The 13258-nt window shown below is 33.1% G+C and overlaps 2 protein-coding genes across 2 annotated transcripts; both read left to right on the top strand.

The window, feature by feature from the left end:
* The first annotated feature begins 2231 nt into the window (after positions 1-2231).
* LOC114195993 lies at positions 2232-6277 on the top strand. The gene is made up of 3 exons (XM_028086463.1): positions 2232-2963; positions 5318-5398; positions 5531-6277. The coding sequence occupies exons 1-3, from the start codon at positions 2585-2587 to the stop codon at positions 5947-5949; spliced, it is 879 nt and encodes a 292-aa protein (XP_027942264.1). The 5' UTR covers positions 2232-2584; the 3' UTR covers positions 5950-6277.
* Positions 6278-7693: 1416 nt separating this feature from the next.
* On the top strand, positions 7694-11094 carry LOC114163934 (eukaryotic translation initiation factor 3 subunit L). Its single transcript, XM_028048328.1, has 5 exons — positions 7694-8652; positions 9419-9907; positions 10024-10117; positions 10628-10699; positions 10797-11094. The coding sequence occupies exons 1-5, from the start codon at positions 7811-7813 to the stop codon at positions 10839-10841; spliced, it is 1542 nt and encodes a 513-aa protein (XP_027904129.1). The 5' UTR covers positions 7694-7810; the 3' UTR covers positions 10842-11094.
* Positions 11095-13258: the final 2164 nt, after the last annotated feature.

A 13258-nucleotide genomic window follows, 5' to 3' on the forward strand; every position in this document is an offset into this window, starting at 1 on the left:
TTAATTAAAACAACTATATATTTGATTTTTTGACCCTTTTGAAACTAGAAAAAATAGCTTGTTATCCCATTAGTCATTTTAAACTTAAGCAGTAGGAACTCAAGATCATCTATTATACTAAATTCGTATTTTCAACACCTCTAACTATCAGTCATACTTAAACATATTAACAATATATCAATGAAGTTCCTTAATTTTGATGAACGACAACTTTAGCTAGTTTTTCTAATTTCAACGTAGAGGGAGAAATAGCTTGCATTTGATAATCACAAATATTTAATTTAATGATATATATTTTTTTATAATGTGGGAGAAAACCTACAAAATTATTATTTCACTGAATCTCTACTATTCTCGCAATTATTATTCTCAATGTCATATTACGGTGTAAGAGGGTACACACAAAGGTAAAGTCAGTATTTGGCAAAATTATTATGTTATCATAGAGGTAGTTCTATTTAGAAGAAAGTTAGCTTCTCTATCTTGGATACATACTTATTTATACTACTATTATTGAATTTTTATTTGCATAAATGATTAAAGAATATCTAAATATGACTTAATCATCAGTTGGTGTATAATTTTGTTTAATAGTCTATTAAGTAATGATTATTCATCTATTAGACTATCTACATACTATTAAGTAAGTCATTTAATTTTGTACCGAGAAAGTGAAGATGGCCATATATCGAGATGTTATCAAATTACCATTAACAAAATGTGAAGGTTTAAATATCTATTTGGTCTTTATTTTTACGGTGGTATTTATTGTTGATAGTTCTAATTTGTTTAAATGTTTAAAATAATCTTCATTTTTATAATTTGTGATTAATTTAATCTTTGTGTCACACCGTTTAGATGAGTAACGAAACATTGTACAAGTAACACTATTTGTATTACATCTTCCATTTTATTTATTACGTGGACGATTTGTATACAGTGAGGTGGAGAAACTAGGTTTAAATAGGGGTTTGGGGAAAACCTAATTAGAAATTTGGAGATTGATGCTATTAGTGGAAAAAATGAGATTCATGGTGTCGTGCTAATTACCTACTATGTTTATAATGGATTTTGAGTGGAGGCTCTTGAACTTTTCTACACTCTAAACCAATTTAAAATTCATCTCGATTTCATAGCTCTCATTAGTACACTGTACTTTATCTTTACACTAAAGAAAAAGAAGATTCACGGGTTTTTGATTAGGAAAGGATTTTTCTTGGAGGGACCAATTGCTAGCTCCCTAGTGGATATGTATGATCACAGTGGAAATGTGGAAAACTAAAAAAATATATTTAATTATGTAAAAAAAGAGAGATCTAATTTTATGAACTTCCATGATTAATGCAAATGGATTCACACCAAAGAATTAAGGGAAATATGTATTGATATCAAACATCTTCGCAGCAGGTGAAAGATGGAATGATGTTGAAGAAGTGATGTTGAGAATGAAAGGAAACGACACGAAGAAGACACCAGGATGCATTTGAATTGAGATTGAGAATAAGATTCACACCTTCATGGCAAGGGACAAGTCTCATCCAAAGTCTAATGATATTTGTCTACCCAAATATCAGTAATTAAGTTTTCCCTTAATCATGTTTTTTCACTCAGGAGCATTTTTTCCACCAACAGCACTAATCTCCAAATCCCTATTTAGATTTTTCCTAAATCCCTAATTCGAACTTCATTTCTCCACCTCATTGTATACAAACCACTCCACATAATAAACAAAATGGAAGACATAAACCGGTCCATGTAATAAATAAAATGGAAGACATAATACAAATAGTGTAGTCTGTGTTCCGTTACTCATTTAAACAGCGTGACACAGAAGTACAAAATTAAACACAAATTAAAAAAAAATGAAGATCATTTAAAATATTTGAAAAAGATTAAGACAATCGACAATAAACACAATAAAAATAAGGACGAAATAGATATTTAAGCATAATGCGAAAGAATTTTTGAGAAGCTTAGTAATAAACTTTTTATACAAAATTTTTAGAATAACCACAAATTAAAAGTTACCATTTCATGATATATAAAAAAACACATTATTGATTAATAGAAGTGATTTAATATCATTTTTAGAATATCGTTATAAATTCAAACTTAATAATTAGGACAAGATGATAGTCTAACTAAAAAAATATATAAATTGAAAAGTACAATAAACAACCTAGAAATTAAATGATGTGATAAAGTATAACAGGAAAATAATGATTCGTCAAAAAAAAAAAAAGTTTAGCTTTGCCTTCAGCGCAGCAATTCTGAGAGCAACTTGGCACCGAAATCGAATAATCTTTATCATCTTTTTCACGTTAAGGTTCCACTTCCAATCTGTTAATTCACGATTCAAAACCTATGCTCGCAGTTACTACAAGTTTCCATCACTGTCACTATTTTGAGCTTCTCTTTACCATCTTCCAAATCCCATTTCTTTGAAGCCACATATTCTTTACTAAAGCATAATTGATTGATCAGTGGGAGCAGCGTGTTAGGGTTTCGAAAAGTTGATCTCGGAAAACAGTCCAAACCCTAATTCTTCATATCCATGTCATTCTGATTTTTGCTACTTCCGACAATGGCGATCATCGGCGACGCACTTCGCCAGGCGTTCATGCCGAAGCGCGAGTACGAGAGCCTTAGGGAAGAAGAGAAAGCGTGGGGCAAGCTTCAGAGACCTGCGACTGTGGCTTCCGTGGTTGCCATTGGGCTTGCGATATTCGTGTCCACGGTTATCAGTTTGAAAATCGTGTTTCCGGGTAGCGATGGGAAGAGAGTGTTATGTGTCGATCGAAGGCTTCAGTCTATACAGATAGGGATGAAAGGTGATTCCGATTCCGATCGCTTTCCCGGTGGTTTCTATCTCACGGACCAGGAGATTGCTGATTATTACTGGATGGTTGTGTTCATTCCTTCAACGATCATTTTCGCGCTGTCGGTTGTATATCTCGTTGCCGGTAAGAAATTGGATTTCTATGTTGCCTTTGATGAGGGTTTCTTGTCTGATTGTTGTCAAGATATTGATGCAGAATTTTTGAAGACTGTTTTTGGTGTTTGTTTTGTTTCATTAAACAGATAAAGGTGTCCAATGCCACTTTATTGGCATCTTATACGATTCTAAGTTTGGTGTTAAAAATATTTATGGCTATAATATAATGATTGGGAGAATATTTTTGGGGTTAAAGGGTTTCAAGAACGTGGACCGCTGGAAATGTTTTTTAGAGAATCACTGTGGGAAGAGTTCAACTGTAGATTTTGCCTTTTATGCGGGAAGTGCAATTCACGATTGCCGTAAAACATGAAATGTCTAGGGGGTTGATCAGAAAGTAAACTTCTTCCATCATCTCATGGCTAGGAGGAAATAGCCTTGAAATTGAACTAAAATCATAAGAAATGGAACCAAGATCGTTGGTGTCCGTTGGAAAATAATCTTGATTGCAGTCACTTTAACCCTTGCACTAATTGCAGCCTCTTTAGGGTTTCCTTTAATTTCAACTTTGATTATTAGATACGACTTGAATACATCTTATAAAGATTAAGCAAACCTAAGCTGATTTTATGGAATTGAGTTAGGTTTAAACAAAATTCTTAGAGTGTCAATGAAAGATTAGGAGATTGAGAGACAGAAGTCTTAGCTCACATGGGTTGTGGTGCCTCTTGAATGAGAAGTAAATACTGCAGTGCTGTTGGATTGTTCTCCCTATTGTGAAATGGAAGGAGATTATTTTGATGTTACAATAGACTTATTTGGTTTATGCTCACTAAGATTTGAAGAGTATCTCTTGGCATTGATGTAACACGTGGGTTGTTTTCACTAAGTTTAATATGATCAATGGGACCATTGTACTATTCTCGTTGATAATTGGAAGGTATGCATTTCTGCATTCTAGAGGGGAGTACTGGGGAAGTAGATCACTTGTTCTAAAATTTCTTCTGGCATCTTGTTACAGTAATTCTACATTATAAAGTCTTGGATCCACAACACAAATTTACAGTTTGACTCACGTAAGTCAATGCTTTCTGTTATAAGCTTAAGAAAATTTTACAAATTTGGGAATCCAGTAGTTTGGCAAACGTTATCAATTACTCTGGTAGAGTGTTTCTATTTTCCATTCAACCACAACCATTTCACTGAAATTCTATATAATGCCACAGATCTCACCATGGGGATTCTTTTCACAGATTTGCTAAATGATGTGGATGAATGTCAATCACAGATAGCTACATTTTGAAATATATTCCATTTCTTTAGCCTAGGTTTTTTGCAAGACTCATGATCTCTTTTGTCTCTCTTTCGGAATTCATGATGTTCGATTTACATAGGTCAATGGTTTGTGGTGTTAAAAGAGTGCTCTCTAATCCCTACATCGTACATCCCCCCTCTTAATGCAAAACATGTTTTGACTGCATTGTACAGCTTCTTAATTTATAATTCATCTATTCTTTGATAGTGGTATAATATTTAGGCTTAATTGCACATTTATCTTGACAAACTAGGTCTTATTTTGTCCAAATATGTGGCGATAGATAAGGGATCAAGGATATAGGTTATTTTAAAAAATTTAGAACACATTTGATAAAATTTGAAGGATTTTGAAAGATAAGAGAGTAGATTTTGAAGAGAGATAATTTTGAGTATTTTTTAGTGAAACCTGATGTTTTGGTTGGTGACTTTTGAGCAAAAGACAATTTGGTCAATTCATTTTGTTAAGATTTTGAGTCGAACAGGATCATTTGCGGGTTTTGGTTATAAAAGAAGTTGAATAGATAAACAAATTTCTTACTTTTAAAAAGGGTAAATTATTTAGTATGTCCTGAGCTATATTTGCGAATTTCAAACAGACCCCTGAACTATTTTTTTAATTGGGTCCCTAATCTAAAGGTTGGTCACTGGTTATTCTTTGGCTGGATAAAACCTACACAAAATGACAGTGCTGGTTTTAGAAACCCTAAGAATTCAATTAAAAAAACTTACATGATCGATGACCTAATAAAAAATAGTTTAGGGAGCTATTTGAAAATTCATAAATAGATACATTTAATTGGCTCCAACAAAATTAGGAGGACCAACATCAGACATAGTTCAAACTGAAGGGATAAAAAGTGCAATCAAGTGTTATCCTTTTTTTTTTGGAAACATGTGTTGGATAAATACCCATTTCATTGTTCTTGGTGCATTATCTTGTTTCACATAAATTACTGTTTTTGGGTTAAATGACTTGTCTTGTTAGTTCTGAAAGCTTTGTGCCATAATTATGGAGAATTTAGTTTTGTGTTATGCCCAGTTTTAATTATGACAGTTGTTTTGCAGGCATGGCTGTTGCATATTCTGCTCCAACTAGGCATGGATGCTTGAAGGTGGTTGAAAATAATTTTTGTGCTTCAAGAAGGGGTATGATTTCTTCTATAACAATGGTCTTTCCTTTGCGACGCTCTAAAATTTTGGCGGATCTTATTCTAATGCCTGAGCATTTTATCGGCCCAAAATTGACTTAGTTTTTTGTTTTCTTTGGATAACCAACAGGTGGGGTACGATGTCTGTCCATCTTAAACCTTATATTTGCTATCATCTTTGGTCTTCTTGCCTTGTTTCTTGGTTCAAGCCTCTTGACAATGATGAGCAACTGTTCTAAACCTCTGTTTTGGTGCTACGAAATTGCATCGTGGGGACTGGTTGTACTATATGGGGGCACTGCCTTCTTCTTGAGGAGAAAGGCGGCCACAATTCTGGACGAGGGAAATTTAAGTGGTCGAAATCTGGGGCTGGAAATGTTGGAAACGAACCCCCTGGAAGTTACACCAGAGGTGGAAAGGCGTGTAAATGAAGGGTTTAAAGCATGGATGGGTCCATCCCTTCTTTCTTCTGACGAAGAAGACGAAGCTGACAGGTATGATGAGGCACCTCGTGCCATGCGATCTAACTCAAACAGGCAAAGAGTCTGAACTCGATATATTCAGGGCCAAGAGCTTGATATCATATTTTCCAGCCTTCATGCCTTAAAGAATGCTGTATGGTGTGGAAAGCAGTTTTGGACAAAAAATGTTTACATGTATCATATGACAAAAAAAAAAATGTTGATTAAAGGCGTGTGAATTTGATGTTCAACTTTGAACTACGATTTCGTCTGGGCGAGTTGGTAGTCTGTAGTTTAGTCTGTGAATAATTACTAAATCGGGAATGACCTGACTTTACTTAGGTTGACTACAAAATGTTTCCTGAACTGCTCACTGATCTTCTCTATGGAGGCCTAATTTTTTAGTTTGATTACAATTTTGTTTGTGAATTTTTTGTCTCAGAAGCATGAACATTATAAATACATCTGTTCACATTAAAATGGATTAAATATAACACGTTTATGTAAGGAAAAAAAGAATTAACTCATGTAATTGGTCCGAGAAGGAGTTGCAAAGTGTCCTCCAGATGCGGCCTCAACAAACTTGTTAGAGAAAATAAGTAGATGCTTTCAACAATTTTATTTTCAGATCCAAGACCAACTTTCCCTGCTGGTATTCGGCCTGGCGTGCTCAGCTGTTAATCAATTGCAGGCTGACTTCTCATGAAAGGTAAACAATTTTTAAAATACGAGATCATAGTGTTATATCAGCATTTCTCATATTTAGTTTACTTTATATAAATTAATTAAAAAATATGTAAAACTTGCTCTATCTGACTTTATATTCACAGTTATATATTTTTGTATAATGATAACTAAGAATAAATTTATTTAACAATTAAATCTTGAAATTAAAGTAACAAACTATAAATCTTTTGGTGTACATATTTTGTTTCCATTTTTATCCTTTATGTATTTTTTTCAAATCAAACTAATTATTTTATCAATTTTATCCTGTAAGTATTTTTTTTTTAAATTTAACCATATTTTAAAATTTGACCATTTGCTTCTAAAATTTAACTATTTTTAAACTAAAATAATTATTATAATAAAAAATATTATCTACAAAAAATAAACATTACCTGCAATATAATTGTAAAAATTATTTAAATTTACTTTAATAATTACAATAATAATAATTTTTTTATAAAAAAAAACACATGTGTTTTTAGTATGTATAAAAGGGATTTTATTAGAGTTAAGCAATATACAAAAGTTAACATCATATAACAACTGATATCTAATGATTTTGATCTTAATTTTCTCCTTTCAAAATCGTTCAAAGCAACACAAAATTTTAATGCAACAGATTTTTTGTGTTTGTGTTTCTCTACCATTGTTATGACATATAAACTATAACCAATATATATATATATATATATATATATATATATATATATATATATATATATATATAAAATTGATGTAAAAAAGTCTTGTAATATTATGAATTGTGTACCAATACTATTTATCTTTTACGTCATATGATATATGATAGATATTTTCACTCTTAATTTTCCTTACCTTAGTTCTCATATAAATGTAGGAATTAATATTTGCTTTTTTAATTAACATATATACTTTTCTATTAAAATACTTTTAAACACACGTGTATATATATATATATATATATATATATATATATATATTTTTTTTTTTTTTTTAATCCAACTTATGAAATGGCATGACTCGATGGATGGTGGGTATGTTGAGATAAGGTAAGCCCAATATCTTTTCGCGGGCCTTAATAACATTAATATATGTTGAGAAACTCATTCATTTTTAATATTGTTTTTCATAAAAAAAGAAAAAAGTTGTTAACATATTCAGCTTCCCCTTCACTGCCAGTGCGAAACCCTAACCTAGCTCTGTCGCGGTAGCTGTCTCCCTTCCCAAACTCTGTTCCAAGCATGGCGAACCAGGACTACGAAGAGCGCCAACAAACGCAGGAGCTCGGGTACGACCCGAACTTCGTTCCGGACTCTGTGAAATCGTTCGTGGTTCACCTGTACCGTCACATCCGCGAGAAGAACGTGTACGAGATCCACCAGATGTACGAGAGCTCGTTCCAGACCCTGTCGGAGCGGCTCTTCAAGGACACGCCGTGGCCCTCCGTGGACGCCGTGGCGCATTACGTGGACAACGACCACGTTTTTTGCCTCCTCTACCGCGAGATGTGGTTCCGTCACCTCTACGCGCGCCTCACGCCCACGCTCCGCCAGCGCATCGATTCCTGGGACAATTACTGCAGCCTTTTCCAGGTGGTCCTCCACGGCGTCGTAAACATGCAGCTCCCCAACCAGTGGCTGTGGGACATGGTCGACGAGTTCGTCTACCAGTTCCAGAGCTTCTGCCAATACCGTGCCAAGATGAAGAACAAGACCGAACAGGAGATCGCGCTATTGCGCCAGTTCGACCAGGCCTGGAATGTGTATGGGGTTTTGAACTTCCTTCAGGCGCTGGTGGAGAAGAGTACCATTATTCAGATTCTGGAGCAGGAGAAGGAGGGGCTCGAGCAGTTTACTGCCACGGATGGGTATGATTACAATGGGGGGAGTAATGTGTTGAAGGTTCTGGGGTATTTTAGTATGGTGGGGTTGCTTAGGGTTCATTGCTTGCTGGGGGATTATCATACTGGGATCAAGTGCTTGCTCCCTATTGATATTAGTCAGCAAGGGGTTTATACCAGTGTTATTGGGAGTCACATCACCACCATTTATCACTATGGTTTTGCCAATCTCATGCTCCGCAGGTAATAAATACTTTTGTTTTGTGACTATTGATATTGTTATGTTCTTTAACCACATGGAGTTCCCGAACTGAGAGCTTGACAATGTTCTTTAGATTTGTTTTGGTGCTTGAACAATGCTTGTTGATTTGCCATTTGTGATCAAAGACAGTGAGTGTCTCTTGTCTTTGCTTGTGAAAGACAATGAATGGACTTTGCCATCTAAAGATTCTAATCCATTTGTGGCACCTTTGCCATGTATGCATTACCTATCGTTTGAATTGCCTTCTTTTGCTATTGTAGATTGATAGTGTTGGTGTTTGACTTCATTAATCTCTCTGTTATTTTGAATTATTAATTTCATTTTTTAATTTTCTAGTTATTTGTGGATCATACAATTTAAATTGATTAATTAAATTAAAACTTTCGTTTGCTATCACTTAATGTAAGTATATTGGTTTTTTGTTCATATAACAAATGTCGATGATCGGTTTCCGAACCCAATGTGAATCATTCAATTCATGATCTTACAACATGTGTCGTTTGGACTTTGTCTTTTTGTCTTGGTTTTTAGTTCCGAGTACAATTGAGTATCTGAAAGATCATTTAAAATGGGAAAATACTCATCCATTCTGGGTTGCCATGAATATGCATGATTTTATCTGATCAGAAGACCAGATTAGTAAATAATATTCCAATAGAACCCCCATAACTTATTTTGGTGAAGTTTGTTACAAGTGGAGTCCCTTATTTATTTCATTACTGGACCTAACCAATTACTTTTTTACAGATATGTGGAAGCAATTCGAGAATTTAACAAAATTCTCTTGTACATCTTCAAGACAAAACAGTATCACCAGAAATCACCCCAATATGAGCAGATATTGAAGAAAAATGAACAAATGTATGCCTTGCTGGCAATTTGTCTTTCACTTTGTCCCCAAACCAGGCTTGTTGATGAAACTGTGAACTCTCAGTTGCGGGAGAAGTATGGTGAAAAGATGGCTAGAATGCAGCGATATGACGATGAGGCATTTGCTATCTATGATGAGCTCTTCTCGTATGCATGCCCTAAGTTCATCACCCCTTCAGCTCCTAGTTTTGAGGAGCCTCTTGTAAATTATAATCAGGATGCCTATAGACTTCAATTAAAACTGTTCCTTTATGAAGCAAAGCAGCAACAATTATTATCAGGTGTCCGGACCTTCTTGAAAGTGTATTCCACAATCTCCCTTGCAAAACTTGCGAGTTACATGGAAGTCGATGAACCTACCTTAAGGTTTATACAAAATATTATTTTAACATCCTCCCCCTTGAATATCAAGATATTTTGTTTATAATATATAGGCTTTGTGCATAAGCTTATTCGTGTATTTCCATTCTATTGTGTGGCAGGACTATCTTGATGACATACAAGCACAAGACACACGCTGTTGATAGTGATGGGAAAATTACATCCAATGCCGATGTAGATTTCTATATCGATGAGGTAAGTTTGCCCGCATTTTTCTTGAATTTTCCTTTTCTAATTGAAATTATTCTTATTGCAAATGCTGTTTGGGAATGTGAGCCATATTGTCATGTTTGTCCTTTTTAGTAGAACATGTCTCTTCGATAATAATATCATTTACTTGCTCTCAAAGTCTTTGTTAAATCAAGGTTCAAGTCTGAGCTTTGACCACTATATGCATTACGTAGTCAGTGGTACTGATTCACCATTGATGGTCTTTTTGTTGGTTTGCATCTGATAGATATTATTCTGTAATTTAATTAACTCTTATGTTGTAACTTCTATGTATATTAAGAATAATACTAGTGTAAAGGGACTATAGTGGTGAACTGACTCCCTGACTTTGTGCCAATGCTATAAACATTGGACAGTTCATATGATTTTCTGTCTCAAGCTAAATTAGGCTTTTGGAATTTAGCTCTGGCAGTTCGCCTGTTTCTATCTTAAATGGTGCCTGCAAATGTTGAACATCTTTTCAATTTGGTGCAGGACACAATTCATGTTGTGGAGTCCAAGCCTGCGAAACGTTATGGTGATTACTTTTTGCGTCAGATTGTCAAGGTATGTAAACACATTGCATCGTGGTTCATAATTTTCCTGTTTGCCACACTTCCCTTGTATATATTAACATGAACAATTTGTTCTGTTTTATTTGCAGCTTGAAGGGGTGATCAATGAGATGGACGGTATAAAGCTGGATTGAGTTGCTGCCTTTTAGATTCTTAAAGAATTTCGTAGTATATCCGTTGTCGAGGTTTTCCCTGAGGAGTTAGTGTGTTGTTTTGAGGCGGAGGATGTAGTTAGCTTTCTACATGTAATTCTAAAATTTTCTCTCATAAACTTTATTTTATTTAACCAAGTAACTTAACCATTTATTGTTTCAAAGGAGGGCTAAAGAAGTTAATAGTTCTTCAGATGTGTTACTCGTTTTAATTCATGATTATTAGTTCAGTTTTTCCGCTTCCAGCGACAAAGTTATACTGTATAGATTATGGAATACTTGAGCAGCGAAATATGTTTGACCGACGAGCGAAATCATAAACCGCTTTGTTATTCTCAATCTGTGGTCTTTTGCAAATCTCAATTCTTGAGGGTTATCGCTACACCGGAAAGGAGATTCTTTTCAGTTGTAATTGATGTGTTTGGATACGTATTAAAGAGGCCGAGCATGGAAGGATGCCATAAATACAATGATGTGACGCAATAGAACCGGTATGTCTGAGAAGCGATACATTCATAAGCGTGGATTGGGTGTAGTATACTAAACTATTTAATATGGAACATAATATTAAGCAATCAAATTTATAAGTATATAAAAATTAGGATATCTATACAATACAAAGTATATATTAAGTTATAGCTACTCACTATTAGATCCTCAATACTAGTTTTATCGTCGATCATCTTTTATACACATAATATATGATTATAACATGATATATTTTGTTCACATAAGATATGATGATAACATGTAGACAAACCACAACACAATATAAACAAGGGTAAAAAGTGAAATTTTAACAATTTATGAGTCTATAATACACTAATTTAATCATTCAAAATAAATAATATATAATTTAATCACAATATACCATTCAATAAGACAAGCAACGCTCAAGAGTATACAACGCTCAAGAGTATATATTAAGTTAAAATGTTCATAAAGTCAACTTAATCTTATAAATCATTATAATCTCATATAAGAACCTTGTTCAACTCTTATCACTTAAACTTTATTTTCTATAATGAGTATGTGAGTTTAATAGAGTTAGATTAACTTCACTTTTTGAACTCTCACTCAATACATAATCTAATACTGAATAATGTGATAATTCTCTTTAGAATTAACCACTTTAATACAATTCATAAATAAATCAAAACATTCTATCACAATCCTCTAATAATCAGGAAATCATCACATTTACCTCTTGAGTCTTATTTACTTTTTCCCATTTATACCACAAATACATTCATAAAGTACAACATTTTCGGCCAATATTTTATATTATAATCAACAATGTTTCAACTCACCTTTATCCATGATTCAAATTGTAACAAACCTTTTTCACTTAAATGTAATTTCTTGTCCAACCACCACACAATCCACATAATACAATTCTCATTACTTTAAGAAAGTAACATATGAAATACATTTTTATTAGAAGATTCGTATTTCCAAATTAACGTCCAGTGTAAAAATCGACGTCCAATACCCAATAACTAAGTACTTAAAGTAGGTTATCCAAACAAGACTAAAATTCATTATTTAACAAAAAGTTAAAATGACTATTTCTCTCAACTCACCCTACTAAAATTGGTCACTAAAATAACACGAAAATTAGAAAAGAATGATATTATATAGCAAATAGAAATTTATTCTATTTTGAAATTTGATATTCAAAATACTCATGAATTCTTCAATTTTACTATGGTATTAGATTTTTAGGAGAGGAAAAACTAGAGAGAAAGAAAATATAAGAGAGAGAATAAGAGGGGGAGAGAAAGAGAAATGTGAAAATGGAGGAGTGGGGTTACTAAGTTTACAAAGATACTTTACATTAATATATATTAACATATATATTACAATTATTAAAACAAAATATCATCATTTAAAATAAAGATAGACCAAAATAAAACAATTAACCGGTTGCGTGACTAAATATATTTAAAACTTGTTTTCTTATTTGAATTTTATTTATTTTCAACTCTTGTTTAGTTATATTTACTTGAAAAAGAAATAATAATGTTTAATTCTTAGTTTGAAAAGAACAACTTTATTTCTATCTTATAAACATTACCTCAACATTGATAGAGAAAAAGAGTTAGATAGATGAGAATATATATATATATATATATATATATATATATATATATATATATATATATTTTACGAAGCAACTCCAAAGTATTTTATATTTTCTACAATTAAATAATTTTTATCAGAGAGGACAAAATAAGAAAGGAAAAAAATAAACAAAATTGTAGCATATAAAGTGAAGCTAACTTTGCTGTCACCCTAAAGAAAATAAAAAAAGTGAATTCATGAAACACAATGAAAGAGCAAAAGAAGAAAGTCGCGAGAAGTGAAAGAAAAGTGGCAGAAACTCCAGCTCTAGAGTT

Source organism: Vigna unguiculata, chromosome 9 (genome assembly GCF_004118075.2).
Source record: "Vigna unguiculata cultivar IT97K-499-35 chromosome 9, ASM411807v1, whole genome shotgun sequence".
Taxonomy (NCBI): Eukaryota; Viridiplantae; Streptophyta; class Magnoliopsida; order Fabales; family Fabaceae; genus Vigna; species Vigna unguiculata.

Bases quoted from the DNA above. Each gene is read 5' to 3' on its own strand.
- LOC114163934 (XM_028048328.1), top strand. From the start codon at position 7,811: ATGGCGAACCAGGACTACGAAGAGCGCCAACAAACGCAGGAGCTCGGG. The intron at 9,908-10,023 runs GTTTATACAAAA...ATTGTGTGGCAG, and splicing joins GTCGATGAACCTACCTTAAG to GACTATCTTGATGACATACA. The intron at 10,700-10,796 runs GTATGTAAACAC...TTTTATTTGCAG, and splicing joins TTTTGCGTCAGATTGTCAAG to CTTGAAGGGGTGATCAATGA.
- LOC114195993 (XM_028086463.1), top strand. From the start codon at position 2,585: ATGGCGATCATCGGCGACGCACTTCGCCAGGCGTTCATGCCGAAGCGC. The intron at 2,964-5,317 runs GTAAGAAATTGG...GTTGTTTTGCAG, and splicing joins GGTTGTATATCTCGTTGCCG to GCATGGCTGTTGCATATTCT. The intron at 5,399-5,530 runs GTATGATTTCTT...GATAACCAACAG, and splicing joins TTTTTGTGCTTCAAGAAGGG to GTGGGGTACGATGTCTGTCC.